This window comes from Taudactylus pleione, unplaced genomic scaffold (genome assembly GCF_031769625.1).
Source record: "Taudactylus pleione unplaced genomic scaffold, aTauple2 ptg001351l, whole genome shotgun sequence".
Taxonomy (NCBI): Eukaryota; Metazoa; Chordata; class Amphibia; order Anura; family Myobatrachidae; genus Taudactylus; species Taudactylus pleione.
The window spans coordinates 600,182-619,068 of record NW_028285751.1 but is presented as its reverse complement, the minus strand read 5'-3'; the positions used below and the strand labels follow the sequence as shown (position 1 = coordinate 619,068).

Below are 18,887 nucleotides of genomic sequence, written 5' to 3'. Positions count from 1 at the left end.
ACCAGCATCCCCGGATCGGTACCGGCGTTCTGGTACCGGCAGGGGTGTAGGGAAGACAGCATGGATGTCAGTACTGACTGTCCATGCTGTACTTCCACATGTGCAGCCACAGCTGCATTGAAGAAAACTTCAGGGGCTCTTCTTAGCCCCCCTCTAACAGGTGCATCCGACTCCGGCCGGGCACCAAACTAAACTGAGATGCCTGGGCTCAGGGGCGGGGTATAGGAGGGGGACCCTAGTGCATCCTGGGAGGCTGAAACTTAACTCTATGGTGCCCGATGAGTGACGTCACACCTATACCCCCCCAAGGTATCCTGTGAATACCCTATGGACCCTGAAGTAGAAAAGGAAGGTAGTGGGCATGGAAAGGGGTAATAAGGATGGTGGTGGGCATGGAGAGGGTGTAATAAGGAAGGTAGTGGGCATGGAGAGGGTGTAATAAGGATGGTAGTGGGCATGGAAAGGGGTAATAAGGATGGTAGTGGGCATGGAGAGGGTGTAATAAGGAAGGTAGTGGGCATGGAGAGGGTGTAATAAGGATGGTAGTGGGCATGGAGAGGGTGTAATAAGGATGGTAGTGGGCATGGAGAGGGTGGAATAAGGAGAAAATCAGGGTATGTGATATACGGGCAGGCTGGGATAATACTGAGAAACCAATAGCTGCCTATAATCAGTAAGGAATCTTTCATTACATAAATTGGTGACAATTACTATACAGAAGATAAGTATATAACAGAGCGTACAGCAGGTATAGGACACACCTGTGAGTTTTGGATGCGAATGGTGCCTGGTGACAACGCCTGAGCCACAACTTGCCCCTGTGGGGTGACAACTGTAACGGGCTGATACACGGTACCACCTGATGGCAGAGAGAGAGGGAGAGAGAGAGATTAAGGGCACTGACATAACGAGAGAGGGAGAGGGAGAGGGAGAGAGATTAAGGGCACTGACATAACGAGGGATCAGAGAGAGAGAGAGAGAATGTATTACCTGCCATAGTTGCCACAGCGACATTCCCCTGCTGCAGGGCTGATGCCGGGACCACGATCCCCTGGGGAGTGATGGTATTACTAATGCCACTCTGTAATACACACACAACAGCAGTGAGGTACGGGCACACAGAGATCACCATCATTATATATATATATATATATATATATATATATATATATATATATATATATATATATATATATACACACACACACACACACACACACACACACACACACACACAGGAGTAATATACCTGTACTAGGGGGTTATAGGTGTGTAGTATTAGTGACAGAGTATAATATAGGAATAATATACATATACTGGGGAGTACACTCCTGCTGTGTCCCCGCTCAGTAACCTGTGTGTAGTATTAGTGATTAGAGGGTATTATATAGGAATAATATACATGTACTGGGGAGTACACTCCTGCTGTGTCCCCGCTCAGTAACCTGTGTGTAGTATTAGTGATTAGAGGGTATTATATAATATACACATATACTGGGGAGTACACTCCTGCTGTGTCCCCGCTCAGTAACCTGTGTGTAATATTAGTGATTAGAGGGTATTATATAGGAATAATATACATGTACTGGGGAGTACACTCCTGCTGTGTCCCCGCTCAGTAACCTGTGTGTAATATTAGTGATTAGAGGGTATTATATAGGAATAATATACATGTACTGGGGAGTACACTCCTGCTGTGTCCCTGCTCAGTAACCTGTGTGTAATATTAGTGATTAGAGGGTATTATATAATATACATGTACTGGGGAGTACACTCCTGCTGTGTCCCTGCTCAGTAACCTGTGTGTAGTATTAGTGATTAGAGGGTATTATATAATATACATGTACTGGGGAGTACACTCCTGCTGTGTCCCTGCTCAGTAACGTGTGTAATATTAGTGATTAGAGGGTATTATATAATATACATGTACTGGGGAGTACACTCCTGCTGTGTCCCCGCTCAGTAACCTGTGTGTAGTATTAGTGATTAGAGGGTATTATATAATATACATGTACTGGGGAGTACACTCCTGCTGTGTCCCCGCTCAGTAACCTGTGTGTAGTATTAGTGATTAGAGGGTATTATATAGGAATAATATACATGTACTGGGGAGTACACTCCTGCTGTGTCCCCGCTCAGTAACCTGTGTGTAGTATTAGTGATTAGAGGGTATTATATAGGAATAATATACATGTACTGGGGAGTACACTCCTGCTGTGTCCCCGCTCAGTAACCTGTGTGTAGTATTAGTGATTAGAGGGTATTATATAGGAATAATATACATGTACTGGGGAGTACACTCCTGCTGTGTCCCCGCTCAGTAACCTGTGTGTAGTATTAGTGATTAGAGGGTATTATATAATATACATGTACTGGGGAGTACACTCCCGCTGTGTCCCCGCTCAGTAACCTGTGTGTAGTATTAGTGATTAGAGGTTATTATATAATATACATGTACTGGGGAGTACACTCCTGCTGTGTCCCCGCTCAGTAACCTGTGTGTAGTATTAGTGATTAGAGGGTATTATATAATATACATGTACTGGGGAGTACACTCCCGCTGTGTCCCCGCTCAGTAACCTGTGTGTAATATTAGTGATTAGAGGGTATTATATAGGAATAATATACATGTACTGGGGAGTACACTCCTGCTGTGTCCCTGCTCAGTAACCTGTGTGTAGTATTAGTGACAGAGGGTATTATATAGGAATATTATACCTGTATTGGGGAGTACACTCCTGCTGTGTCCCCCTCAGTAACCTGTGTGTAGTATTAGTGATTAGAGGGTATTATATAGGAATAATATACATGTACTGGGGAGTACACTCCTGCTGTGTCCCCGCTCAGTAACCTGTGTGTAGTATTAGTGATTAGAGGGTATTATATAGGAATAATATACCTGTATCGGGGAGTATGGTCCCACTGGGTCTCCGCTCAGCAGCGTCTCACTGTTCATCTTTGTCTTGAGACAGGAAATATAGCGGCTACAGAAATCCTTGCAGAGTTCATTGACTTTTTCCAGCTCTAACAGGTGAATCCGCAATACCTGGATTGCTTTTACCATCTGCAGACAAAGAGATCAGGACTCAAATAAAAAGATGGATAGTCAGAACTAAAATATAAAGAAAGAGCGCTGAAATCTGAACCTAACCCTATCCTAAATACATATACCCCACCTAGAGCTAATCCTACACGTTTACACCAAACATATTCCTAGACATTTTCTCCAGCCTAAGACTAAACCTAGAACCATACACCAATCTAACCCACAGATTTACCACATTCATAAATGAACCTTAGAAGCTTACCAGACATAACCGTAACCTAACTCTGAAATTTTACCCCAACCTAAGACACTCACTTAGACAAAATACTAAACCTAGGCGTAGGCATGTGCCGAACCGTAAATTTACGGTGATCTAAACTCGATAATCACAACCAAACCCTTATAATAAATTCAAGATCATTTCACAAATATCTCCCGATTTATTATCTAAAAATTATCCAAATTTAATTTATTCCAACCATTATATTGCAGATCAACCAGGTGTAATAATCCCAGCATCTGTAACTAACCCAGATGCTTATACCAATCTAACACTAGATGCTCACCTCACCCTGTACCTAGCCCAGATGCTCACCTCACCCTGTACCTAACCCAGATGCTTACTAAAATCTAACACTAGATGCTTATACCTCACCCTATGCATAACCCAGATGCTTACCACAATCTAACGCTAGATGCTTACCTCACTCTGTACCTAACCCAGATGCTGACCACAATCTAACACTAAATGCTCACCACACCCTGCACCTAACCCAGATGCTCACCTCACCCTGTACCTAACCCAGATGCTCACCTCACCCTGTACCTAACCCAGATGCTCACCTCACCCTGTACCTAACCCAGATGCTTACCACAATCTAACACTAGATGCTCACCTCACCCTGTACCTAGATACTCACCCTGTACCTAACCCAGATGCTCACCTCACCCTATGCCTAACCCAAATGCTTACCACAATCTAACACTAGATGCTCACCCTGTAACTAACCCAGATGCTCACCACAATCTAACACTAAATGCTCACCTCACCCTGTACCTACTCACCCTGTAACTAACCCAGATGCTCACCACACCCTGTACCTAACCCAGATGCTCACCTCACCCTGTACCTAACCCAGATGCTCACCTCACCCTGTACCTAACCCAGATGCTCACCACACCCTGTACCTAACCCAGATGCTCACCACACCCTGTACCTAACCCAGATGCTCACCACAATCTACAACTAGATGCTTACCTCACCCTGTACCTAACCCAGATGCTTACTAAAATCTAACACTAGATGCTTACCTCACCCTATGCATAACCCAGATGCTTACCACAATCGAACACTAAATGCTCACCACACCCTGCACCTAACCCAGATGCTCACCTCACCCTGTACCTAACCCAGATGCTCACCTCACCCTGTACCTAACCCAGATGCTCACCACAATCTAAGACTAGTAGCAAACCTCAACCAGTACCTAACCTAACCCAGATGCATACTACAATCTAACACTAGATGCTTAACCTCACCCTATGCCTAACCCAGATACTCACCACAATCTAACACTAGAAGCTCACCTCACCCTGTATCTAACCCAGATGCTCACCTCACCCTGTACCTAACCCAGATGCTCAGTACAATCCAACACTAGATGCTTACCCTGTACCTAACCCAGATGCTCACCACAATCCAACACTAGATGCTTACCTCACCCTATGACTAACCCAGATGCTCACCACAATCTAACACTAGATGCTCACCTCACCCAGTACCTAACCCAGATGCTCACCACACCCTGTACCTAACCCAGATGCTTACCACAATCTATCACTAGATGCTCACCTCACCCTATGCCTAACCCAGATGCTTACCACAATCTAACACTAGATGCTTACCTCACCCTATGACTAACCCAGATGCTCACCTCACCCTGTACCTAGATACTCACCCTGAAACTAACCCAGATGTTCACATCACCCTGTACCTAACCCAGATGCTCACCTCACCCTGTACCTAACCCAGATGCTCACCTCACCCTGTACCTAACCCAGATGCTCACCACAATCTAACACTAGTAGGATACCTCAACCAGTACCTAACCTAACACAGATGCTTACTACAATTTAACACTAGATGCTTACCTCACCCTGTACCTAACCCAGATGCTTACCACACCCTGTACCTAACCCAGATGCTCACCACAATCTATCACTAGATGCTTACCTCACCCTGTACCTAACCCAGATGCTTACTAAAATCTAACACTAGATGCTTACCTCACCCTATGCCTAACCCAGATGCTTACCTCACCCTATGCCTAACCCAAATGCTTACCACAATCTAACACTAGATGCTCACCTCACCCTGTACCTAGATGCTCACCCTGTAACTAACCCAGATGCTCACCTCACCCTGTATCTAACCCAGATGCTCAGTACAATCTAACACTAGATGCTCACCTCACCCTGTACCCAACCCATATGCTCACCTCACCCTGTAACTAACCCAGATGCTCACCACACCCTGTACCTAACCCAGATGCTCAGTACAATCTAACACCAGATGCTCACCTCACCCTGTACCTAACCCAGATGCTCACCTCACCCTGTACCTAACCCATATGCTCACCTCACCCTGTAACTAACCCAGATGCTCACCACACCCTGTACCTAACCCAGATGCTCAGTACAATCTAACACCAGATGCTCACCTCACCCTGTACCTAACCCAGATGCTCACCTCACCCTGTACCTAACCCAGATGCTCACCTCACCCTGTACCTAACCCAGATGCTCAGTACAATCTAACACTAGATGCTCACCTCACCCTGTACCTAACCCAGATGCTCACCTCACCCTGTACCTAACCCAGATGCTCAGTACAATACAACACTAGACGCTCACCTCACCCTGTACCTAACCCAGATGCTCAGTACAATCTAACACTAGATGCTCACCTCACCCTGTACCTAACCCAGATGCTCACCTCACCCTGTACCTAACCCAGATGCTCACCTCACCCTGTACCTAACCCAGATGCTCAGTACAATCTAACACTAGATGCTCACCTCACCCTGTACCTAACCCAGATGCTCACCTCACCCTGTACCTAACCCAGATGCTCAGTACAATACAACACTAGACGCTCACCTCACCCTGTACCTAACCCAGATGCTCAGTACAATCTAACACTAGATGCTCACCTCACCCTGTACCTAACCCAGATGCTCAGTACAATCTAACACTAGACGCTCACCTCACCCTGTACCTAACCCAGATGCTCAGTACAATATAACACTAGACGCTCACCTCACCCTGTACCTAACCAAGATGCTCACCTCACCCTGTACCTAACCCAGATGCTTACCACAATCTAACACCAGATGCTCACCTCACCCTGTACCTAACCCAGATGCTCAGTACAATCTAACACTAGATGCTCACCTCACCCTGTACCTAACACTAGATGCTCACCTCACCCTGTACCTAACCCAGATGCTCACCTCACCCTATACCCAACCCAGATGCTCAGTACAATCTAACACTAGATGCTCACCTCACCCTGTACCAAACACTAGATGCTCACCTCACCCTGTACCTAACACTAGATGCTCACCTCACACTAGATGCTCAGTACAATCTAACACTAGACAATCACCTCACCCTGTACCTAACCCAGATGCTCAGTACAATCTAACACTAGACGCTCACCTCACCCTGTACCTAACCCAGATGCTCACCTCACCCTATACCTAACCCAGATGCTCAGTACAATCTAACACTAGACGCTCACCTCACCCTGTACCTAACCCAGATGCTCAGTACAATATAACACTAGACGCTCACCTCACCCTGTACCTAACCAAGATGCTCACCTCACCCTGTACCTAACCCAGATGCTTACCACAATCTAACACCAGATGCTCACCTCACCCTATACCTAACCCAGATGCTCACCTCACCCTATACCTAACCCAGATGCTCACCTCACCCTGTACCTAACCCAGATGCTCACCACAATCTAACACTGTGTATAAAATGGAGAGAAGGAAGTAGAGCCCTTGCGGGTGCTCACTTGTTTGCAAAGGGAAATAATTAAGTAAATAAATTATAACTTATTTCAATATGCATAAAATTAAATTGAGCATACATAACAGTTACACTAGAGGTGGCTATTTTAGGATTAAAAAAAAAAAAAAAAAAGCTGTAAAGATAACAGGCGAATATATATGAAATAAATGACAAATAATGGAATAGGATAATTACACGTGGCAGTATGTACTCTGCTATATGGCACAGAGTATATATAAAGGGCGCTATGTGCTTGTTACACACCAGGAGGTCTCCTGTGCGATTACAAATGATACCTTGTACACTCATAGGACAAATTACTACATGATACAACTTAATCATCTACTACAATTATTCAGATTCTACCCCGGCTCACTAACACCACGTTGTCACCCTAATGTAGTATAGATCCCCGGTCACCTTGTATTAATCATCACATCAAACACCAGTGCGCTGTATACACCAGTATCAGACTTATACTGGTAACCACTATTAGTTATGACTCAGGAGGAATGCCAGTGACAATACACCTCAATAATGTTGCCCAGTATATTATATGGATCCGTATTCAGTGGAATCCAAACATGGATCATAGGTGGGAACCAGCACCAGTAACACATACAGGATTACATGGATCATAGGTGGGAACCAGCACCAGTAACACATACAGGATTACATGGATCATAGGTGGGAACCAGCACCAGTAACACATACAGGATTACATGGATCATAGGTGGGAGTCACCACCAGTAACACATACAGGATTATATGGATCATAGGTGGGAACCAGCACCAGTAACACATACAGGATTATATGGATGTACAGTGTACAGAGGAGGAGTGGAGGCAGGCCTCGGCTTAGCTGAGTGGGCAAGAGGGCATGTGAGTGCAAATGTTTGTGGATGGTAGTTGAGGGCATTAGAATAGATGTAGTATAGGCAGCCAGTGTGGAGTCTGACAGAGGGGGCAGCAGAGGAGGAGCGGCGGGTGAGGAAGATGAGGTGGGCAGTAGAGTAGAAGGTGGCAGGAGATAATGTGGGGGGGGGGTAGTTGAGGGCTGTGTGAGTGAGTGGGGGGCATTAGAGTAGGTGTATAGGCAGCCAGTGTGGAGTCTGACAGAGGTGGCAGCAGAGGAGGAGATGCGGGTGAGGAAGACGAGGTGGGCAGTAGAGTAGAAGGTGGCAGGAGATAATGTGGGGGGGGGGGGTAGTTGAGGGCTGTGTGAGTGAGTGGGGGGCATTAGAGTAGGTGTATAGGCAGCCAGTGTGGAGTCTGACAGAGGGGGCAGCAGAGGAGGAGCGGCAAGTGAGGAAGATGAGGTGGGCAGTAGAGTAGAAGGTGGCAGGAGATAATGTGGGGGGGTAGTTGAGGGCTGTGTGAGTGAGTGGGGGCATTAGAGTAGGTGTAGTATAGGCAGCCAGTGTGGAGTCTGACAGAGGGGGCAGCAGAGGAGGAGCGGCGGGTGAGGAAGATGAGGTGGGCAGTAGAGTAGAAGGTGGCAGGAGATAATGTGGGGGGGGGGGTAGTTGAGGGCTGTGTGAGTGAGTGGGGGCATTAGAGTAGGTGTAGTATAGGCAGCCAGTGTGGAGTCTGACAGAGGGGGCAGCAGAGGAGGAAGATGAGGTTGGCAGTAGAGTAGAAGGTGGCAGGAGATAATGATGTAATTGATAGTTGCTTACAGAGTGAGAAAGGGACGAATCCTGAATATGTTACGGATGTGAATGTGGCAGCATTGGGTGAGGGGCTTAGTGTGGGGGGTAAATGAGAGGGTGGAGGCATAGACACCCCGTTAGCAGGAGAGGAAGGTGTTGTAGGGAAGAAGCAGCCATTACACCAATCCTAGAAAACCTGAAGCTAATACAGAGTAATAAATAACGTAATCGCCACTTATGGCTGCTCCCAAGAGACATTGCCAATTCCCGTTTTTAGATGAAAACAGCTACAAACACATGTAATTTATTTGGAGCGCCTATACTAACAAGCTAAATACAACGCATGGCTTTTGTACAGATGAATTTAATATCCATTAATAATTACATAACATGTAGAATATAAAGTTTAAAAAAATCCTTCAATTAAAAGGACATAAATATAGACATATTATTCAGCAATAACTGTGCAAAATCAACTCACACGGTGAATATCCAATTTATATAGTTATTAAAGCAGCTGACTAGATGCAAATGTATCACTGGAAAAAATATTCCAGCAAACCTACAAAAGTCACTGGTAGGTATGTACTTACGCTGGCCCAGAACGTATAAATGGGAGCTTGGGAAGGTGTATAGGGACTTGCTGCTGTGCTCCTGGTCGAGTAGGACTGAAGAAATGACCTGACTGCAGCTCCACTTCCAGCTATTCTCCCCGTCAGTACTGTCCTTAGCTCACCGCAAACTTATATTCCCCGCATTCGTCAGTGCTAAAGGGTACTCACATAAGTCCAGAAACGTGCCGCTTGCGGTTGGCCGCCATAAGATGCGATTGGGACGGCTGCTCCGCCACTGCGGTGTCCTGTTTGTGAGCAAAATAAGATGCAGTAGCCAGCAAAGTTCTTTTTCACCTGCTCCAAAGCAGATGCACAACTTGGCCACCTCAGCCTTTATGTGGAGTGCGAAGGCCGGCAAAGTAATATATCAGCTGCTCCAAATGCAAACGCACAGTGCCGCCACCTCAGCTTTCACTAGTTTCTCTTTACAGCAAAGTTTCTTCAGAAGGATGAAGGGTGTTGTCTGTGGTTCCCTTATTATAGGGCAAAAATCAATTTCATTGGTGGAGTCTTAATTAACTCATTTTATCCAGCTGGGACTAATGAATTCACACACCAAAGAAAATATTCATTAGAGATCTAGTTAGTCCTGTACAGACCACAATCAAATTTATTAAAAACCATGAGTTCATAAAGTCAAATAAAAAAAACTAAATTCAGCCTGTATATAAAATGAAGTATATATAAAAAAACTTTATAAACAACTACTTAAATGCTCATTTGGCAACTGCTGTGTATAAATAACAATCAAATGAAGGTATATTTCATATATTCTTTCTGTGTTTTTCATGAACTATAGTTATCTATTATCCACTGTAACGTCAAAGTATTGGAGAAAACATTTTTTTTAAAAAGAGGGAACATTTCACTGGGAGAAAGAAAAAAAAAGTTAAGATAAACAGCACATTTATTTCTTAAAGGGGTAGAGAGGCATTCGGTATGATTTACTGCCGGCCGCATGGATAAGTATAAACTAACCTAATCCTACCCCCTAACCCTAACCCTCCTTTAGGGTGCCTAACCCTAACCTCCCCCCCCCCCCCTGTGCCTAAACCTAACCCCCCCTTCCCCGCCGCCTAAACCTAAGTCCCCCGGGAGTGCCAAACCTTAACCCCCCCCGTCCCCGTCCCCGGATGTCCCTGATCGGCGCCCGGCATCCCTTCGATCAGGATGCCAGGCGCCGGTCTCGGTAAAATGACAGGCATCTCGATTTAGATGCCTGTCATTTAACCCTCACCGGGTATAAGTAGTCGAGAAGCCAGCGGTCAGCATTGCGTCCGCCGGCTTCCTGAACGTATATTGGTAGAGAGATACATTAATACACTACTAAGAGCAGACATGGATGCATCACATGATAAATCTAGGACCTACAGTACATAAATGTATTCCCAGAACAGAAGGAAGGAAAGGAAATGATATATGTACAGAATGGTCACCTAGTAACAGACCGTTCTATGCACCTCTCCCAATATAACGTCTGCTCATCAGAGGAAATGATATATGCACAGAATGGTCACCTAGTAACAGACCATTCTATGCACCTCTCCCAATATAACGTCTGCTCATCAGAGGAAATGATATATGTACAGAATGGTCACCTAGTAACAGACCATTCTATGCACCTCTCCCAATATAACGTCTGCTCATCAGAGGAAATGATATATGCACAGAATGGTCACCTAGTAACAGGCCGTTCTATGCACCTCTCCCAATATAACGTCTGCTCATCAGAGGAAATGATATATGCACAGAATGGTCACCTAGTAACAGACCATTCTATGCACCTCTCCCAATATAACGTCTGCTCATCAGAGGAAATGATATATGTACAGAATGGTCACCTAGTAACAGGTCGTTCTATGCACCTCTCCCAATATAACGTCTGCTCATCAGAGGAAATGATATATGCACAGAATGGTCACCTAGTAACAGACCATTCTATGCACCTCTCCCAATATAACGTCTGCTCATCAGAGGAAATGATATATGTACAGAATGGTCACCTAGTAACAGGCCGTTCTATGCACCTCTCCCAATATAACGTCTGCTCATCAGAGGAAATGATATATGCACAGAATGGTCACCTAGTAACAGACCATTCTACGCACCTCTCCCAATATAACGTCTGCTCATCAGAGGAAATGATATATGTACAGAATGGTCACCTAGTAACAGACCATTCTATGCACCTCTCCCAATATAACGTCTGCTCATCAGAGGAAATGATATATGCACAGAATGGTCACCTAGTAACAGGCCGTTCTATGCACCTCTCCCAATATAACGTCTGCTCATCAGAGGAAATGATATATGTACAGAATGGTCACCTAGTAACAGACCATTCTATGCACCTCTCCCAATATAACGTCTGCTCATCAGAGGAAATGATATATGTACAGAATGGTCACCTAGTAACAGACCATTCTATGCACCTCTCCCAATATAACGTCTGCTCATCAGAGGAAATGATATATGCACAGAATGGTCACCTAGTAACAGGCCGTTCTATGCACCTCTCCCAATATAACGTCTGCTCATCAGAGGAAATGATATATGCACAGAATGGTCACCTAGTAACAGGCCGTTCTATGCACCTCTCCCAATATAACGTCTGCTCATCAGAGGATATGATATATGCACAGAATGGTGACCTAGTAACAGACCGTTCTATGCACCTCTCCCAATATAACGTCTGCTCATCAGAGGAAATGATATATGTACAGAATGGTCACCTAGTAACAGGCCATTCTATGCACCTCTCCCAATATAACGTCTGCTCATCAGAGGAAATGATATATGCACAGAAGGGTCACCTAGGAACAGACCATTCTATGCACCTCTCCCAATATAACGTCTGCTCATCAGAGGAAATGATATATGTACAGAATGGTCACCTAGTAACAGGTCGTTCTATGCACCTCTCCCAATATAACGTCTGCTCATCAGAGGAAATGATATATGCACAGAATGGTCACCTAGTAACAGACCATTCTATGCACCTCTCCCAATATAACGTCTGCTCATCAGAGGAAATGATATATGTACAGAATGGTCACCTAGTAACAGGCCGTTCTATGCACCTCTCCCAATATAACGTCTGCTCATCAGAGGAAATGATATATGCACAGAATGGTCACCTAGTAACAGACCATTCTACGCACCTCTCCCAATATAACGTCTGCTCATCAGAGGAAATGATATATGTACAGAATGGTCACCTAGTAACACACCATTCTATGCACCTCTCCCAATATAACGTCTGCTCATCAGAGGAAATGATATATGCACAGAATGGTCACCTAGTAACAGGCCGTTCTATGCACCTCTCCCAATATAACGTCTGCTCATCAGAGGAAATGATATATGCACAGAATGGTCACCTAGTAACAGACCATTCTATGCACCTCTCCCAATATAACGTCTGCTCATCAGAGGAAATGATATATGTACAGAATGGTCACCTATTAACAGACCATTCTATGCACCTCTCCCAATATAACGTCTGCTCATCAGAGGAAATGATATATGCACAGAATGGTCACCTAGTAACAGGCCGTTCTATGCACCTCTCCCAATATAACGTCTGCTCATCAGAGGAAATGATATATGCACAGAATGGTCACCTAGTAACAGACCATTCTATGCACCTCTCCCAATATAACGTCTGCTCATCAGAGGAAATGATATATGTACAGAATGGTCACCTAGTAACAGGTCGTTCTATGCACCTCTCCCAATATAACGTCTGCTCATCAGAGGAAATGATATATGCACAGAATGGTCACCTAGTAACAGACCATTCTATGCACCTCTCCCAATATAACGTCTGCTCATCAGAGGAAATGATATATGTACAGAATGGTCACCTAGTAACAGGCCGTTCTATGCACCTCTCCCAATATAACGTCTGCTCATCAGAGGAAATGATATATGCACAGAATGGTCACCTAGTAACAGACCATTCTATGCACCTCTCCCAATATAACGTCTGCTCATCAGAGGAAATGATATATGTACAGAATGGTCACCTAGTAACAGACCATTCTATGCACCTCTCCCAATATAACGTCTGCTTATCAGAGGAAATGATATATGTACAGAATGGTCACCTAGTAACAGACCATTCTATGCACCTCTCCAAAAATATAACGTCTGCTCATCAGAGGAAATGATATATGCACAGAATGGTCACCTAGTAACACACCATTCTATGCACCTCTCCCAATATAACGTCTGCTCATCAGAGGAAATGATATATGCACAGAATGGTCACCTAGTAACAGACCATTTCAGAGGAAATGATATATGTACAGAATGGTCACCTAGTAACAGGCCGTTCTATGCACCTCTCCCAATATAACGTCTGCTCATCAGAGGAAATGATATATGCACAGAATGGTCACCTAGTAACAGACCATTCTATGCACCTCTCCCAATATAACGTCTGCTCATCAGAGGAAATGATATATGTACAGAATGGTCACCTAGTAACAGACCATTATATGCACCTCTCCCAATATAACGTCTGCTTATCAGAGGAAATGATATATGTACAGAATGGTCACCTAGTAACAGACCATTCTATGCACCTCTCCCAATATAACGTCTGCTCATCAGAGGAAATGATATATGCACAGAATGGTCACCTAGTAACACACCATTCTATGCACCTCTCCCAATATAACGTCTGCTCATCAGAGGAAATGATATATGCACAGAATGGTCACCTAGTAACAGACCATTCTATGCACCTCTCCCAATATAACGTCTGCTCATCAGAGGAAATGATATATGCACAGAATGGTCACCTAGTAACAGACCATTCTATGCACCTCTCCCAATATAACGCCTGCTCATCAGAGGAAATGATATATGCACAGAATGGTCACCTAGTAACAGACCATTCTATGCACCTCTCCCAATATAACATCTGCTCATCAGAGGAAATGATATATGTACAGAATGGTCACCTAGTAACAGACCGTTCTATGCACCTCTCCCAATATAATGCCTGCTCATCAGAGGAAATTATATATGCACAGAATGGTCACCTAGTAACAGACCATTCTATGCACCTCTCCCAATATAACGTCTGCTCATCAGAGGAAATGATATATGCACAGAATGGTCACCTAGTAACAGACCATTCTATGCACCTCTCCCAATATAACGTCTGCTCATCAGAGGAAATGATATATGCACAGAATGGTCACCTAGTAACAGACCGTTCTATGCACCTCTCCCAATATAACATCTGCTCATCAGAGGAAATTATATATGTACAGAATGGTCACCTAGTGACAGGCCATTCTATGCACCTCTCCCAATATAACGTCTGCTCATCAGAGGAAATGATATATGCACAGAATGGTCACCTAGTAACAGACCGTTCTATGCACCTCTCCAAATATAACATCTGCTCATCAGAGGAAATTATATATGTACAGAATGGTCACCTAGTAACAGGCCATACTATGCACCTCTCCCAATATAACGTCTGCTCATCAGAGGAAATGATATATGCACAGAATGGTCACCTAGTAACAGACCATTCTATGCACCTCTCCCAATATAACGTCTGCTCATCAGAGGAAATGATATATGCACAGAATGGTCACCTAGTAACAGACCATTCTATGCACCTCTCCCAATATAACATCTGCTCATCAGAGGAAATGATATATGCACAGAATGGTCACCTAGTAACAGACCATTCTATGCACCTCTCCCAATATAACGTCTGCTCATCAGAGGAAATGATATATGTACAGAATGGTCACCTAGTAACAGACCGTTCTATGCACCTCTCCTAATATAACGTCTGCTCATCAGAGGAAATGATATATGCACAGAATGGTCACCTAGTAACAGACCATTCTATGCACCTCTCCCAATATAACGTCTGCTCATCAGAGGAAATGATATATGCACAGAATGGTCACCTAGTAACAGACCATTCTATTCACCTCTCCCAATATAACATCTGCTCATCAGAGGAAATGATATATGCACAGAATGGTCACCTAGTAATAGACCATTCTATGCACCTCTCCCAATATAACGTCTGCTCATCAGAGGAAATGATATATGTACAGAATGGTCACCTAGTAACAGACCATTCTATGCACCTCTCCCAATATAACGTCTGCTCATCAGAGGAAATGATATATGCACAGATACACCTCTCCCAATATAACGTCTGCTCATCAGAGGAAATGATATATGCACAGAATGGTCACCTAGTAACAGACCGTTCTATGCACCTCTCCCAATATAACGTCTGCTCATCTGAGGAAATGATATATGCACAGAATGGTCACCTAGTAACAGACCATTCTATGCACCTCTCCCAATATAACGTCTGCTCATCAGAGGAAATGATATATGCACAGAATGGTCACCTAGTAACAGACCGTTCTATGCACCTCTCCCAATATAACGTCTGCTCATCAGAGGAAATTATATATGCACAGAATGGTCACCTAGTAACAGACCGTTCTATGCACCTCTCCCAATATAACGTCTGCTCATCAGAGGAAATGATATATGCACAGAATGGTCACCTAGTAACAGACCATTCTATGCACCTCTCCCAATATAACATCTGCTCATCAGAGGAAATGATATATGCACAGAATGGTCACCTAGTAACAGACCGTTCTATGCACCTCTCCCAATATAACGTCTGCTCATCAGAGGAAATGATATATGCACAGAATGGTCACCTAGTAACAGACCGTTCTATGCACCTCTCCCAATATAACATCTGCTCATCAGAGGAAATGATATATGTACAGAATGGTCACCTAGTAACAGACCGTTCTATGCACCTCTCCCAATATAACATCTGCTGATCAGAGGAAATTATATATGTACAGAATGGTCACCTAGTAACAGACCATTCTATGCACCTCTCCCAATATAACGTCTGCTCATCAGAGGAAATTATATATGCACAGAATGGTCACCTAGTAACAGACCGTTCTATGCAGCTCTCCCACCATAACGTCTGCTCATCAGAGGAAATTATATATGTACAGAATGGTCACCTAGTAACAGACCGTTCTATGCACCTCTCCCAATATAACGTCTGCTCATCAGAGGAAATGATATATGCACAGAATGGTCACCTAGTAACAGACCGTTCTATGCACCTCTCCAAATATAACATCTGCTCATCAGAGGAAATTATATATGTACAGAATGGTCACCTAGTAACAGGCCATACTATGCACCTCTCCCAATATAACGTCTGCTCATCAGAGGAAATGATATATGCACAGAATGGTCACCTAGTAACAGACCATTCTATGCACCTCTCCCAATATAACGTCTGCTCATCAGAGGAAATGATATATGCACAGAATGGTCACCTAGTAACAGACCGTTCTATGCACCTCTCCCAATATAACATCTGCTCATCAGAGGAAATGATATATGTACAGAATGGTCACCTAGTAACAGACCGTTCTATGCACCTCTCCCAATATAACGTCTGCTAATCAGAGGAAATGATATATGTACAGAATGGTCACCTAGTAACAGACCATTCTACGCACCTCTCCCAATATAACGTCTGCTCATCAGAGGAAATTATATATGCACAGAATGGTCACCTAGTAACAGACCGTTCTACGCACCTCTCCCAATATAACATCTGCTCATCAGACGAAATGATATATGCACAGAATGGTCACCTAGTAACAGACCGTTCTATGCACCTCTCCCAATATAACGTCTGCTCATCAGAGGAAATGATATATGCACAGAATGGTCACCTAGTAACAGACCATTCTATGCACCTCTCCCAATATAACGTCTGCTCATCAGAGGAAATGATATATGCACAGAATGGTCACCTAGTAACAGGCCGTTCTATGCACCTCTCCCAATATAACGTCTGCTCATCAGAGGAAATGATATATGCACAGAATGGTCACCTAGTAACAGACCATTCTATGCACCTCTCCCAATATAACGTCTGCTCATCAGAGGAAATGATATATGCACAGAATGGTCACCTAGTAACAGACCATTCTATGCACCTCTCCCAATATAACGTCTGCTCATCAGAGGAAATGATATATGCACAGAATGGTCACCTAGTAACAGACCGTTCTATGCACCTCTCCAAATATAACATCTGCTCATCAGAGGAAATTATATATGTACAGAATGGTCACCTAGTAACAGGCCATACTATGCACCTCTCCCAATATAACGTCTGCTCATCAGAGGAAATGATATATGCACAGAATGGTCACCTAGTAACAGACCATTCTATGCACCTCTCCCAATATAACGTCTGCTCATCAGAGGAAATGATATATGCACAGAATGGTCACCTAGTAACAGACCGTTCTATGCACCTCTCCCAATATAACATCTGCTCATCAGAGGAAATGATATATGTACAGAATGGTCACCTAGTAACAGACCGTTCTATGCACCTCTCCCAATATAACGTCTGCTAATCAGAGGAAATGATATATGTACAGAATGGTCACCTAGTAACAGACCATTCTACGCACCTCTCCCAATATAACGTCTGCTCATCAGAGGAAATTATATATGCACAGAATGGTCACCTAGTAACAGACCGTTCTACGCACCTCTCCCAATATAACATCTGCTCATCAGACGAAATGATATATGCACAGAATGGTCACCTAGTAACAGACCGTTCTATGCACCTCTCCCAATATAACGTCTGCTCATCAGAGGAAATGATATATGCACAGAATGGTCACCTAGTAACAGACCATTCTATGCACCTCTCCCAATATAACGTCTGCTCATCAGAGGAAATGATATATGCACAGAATGGTCACCTAGTAACAGGCCGTTCTATGCACCTCTCCCAATATAACGTCTGCTCATCAGAGGAAATGATATATGCACAGAATGGTCACCTAGTAACAGACCATTCTATGCACCTCTCCCAATATAACGTCTGCTCATCAGAGGAAATGATATATGCACAGAATGGTCACCTAGTAACAGACCATTCTATGCACCTCTCCCAATATAACGTCTGCTCATCAGAGGAAATGATATATGTACAGAATGGTCACCTAGTAACAGACCGTTCTATGCACCTCTCCCAATATAACGTCTGCTCATCAGAGGAAATGATATATGTACAGAATGGTCACCTAGTAACAGATCGTTCTATGCACCTCTCCCAATATAACGTATGCTCATCAGAGGAAATGATATATGTACAGAATGGTCACCTAGTAACAGACCGTTCTATGCACCTCTCCCAATATAACGTCTGCTCATCAGAGGAAATGATATAGGCACAGAATGGTCACCTAGTAACAGACCGTTCTATGCACCTCTCCCAATATAACGTCTGCTCATCAGAGGAAATGATATATGTACAGAATGGTCACCTAGTAACAGACCGTTCTATGCACCTCTCCCAATATAACGTCTGCTCATCAGAGGAAATGATATATGCACTGAATGGTCACCTAGCAACAGACCGTT

General features: G+C 44.0%; 1 protein-coding gene across 2 annotated transcripts in view; it reads right to left on the bottom strand.

Moving 5' to 3' along the window:
* PKNOX1 (PBX/knotted 1 homeobox 1) overlaps positions 1-18,887 on the bottom strand; it is a 336,998-nt gene that overhangs the window by 30,509 nt on the left and 287,602 nt on the right. For both annotated transcript variants that reach the window (XM_088463372.1, XM_088463374.1), the window contains exons 5-7: positions 2,900-3,064; positions 991-1,081; positions 762-859 (exon numbers count right to left, since the gene is read on the bottom strand). In XM_088463372.1, the coding sequence (XP_088319498.1) occupies positions 762-859; positions 991-1,081; positions 2,900-3,064 (354 nt within the window). The remainder of the gene's footprint in view (positions 1-761; positions 860-990; positions 1,082-2,899; positions 3,065-18,887) is intronic.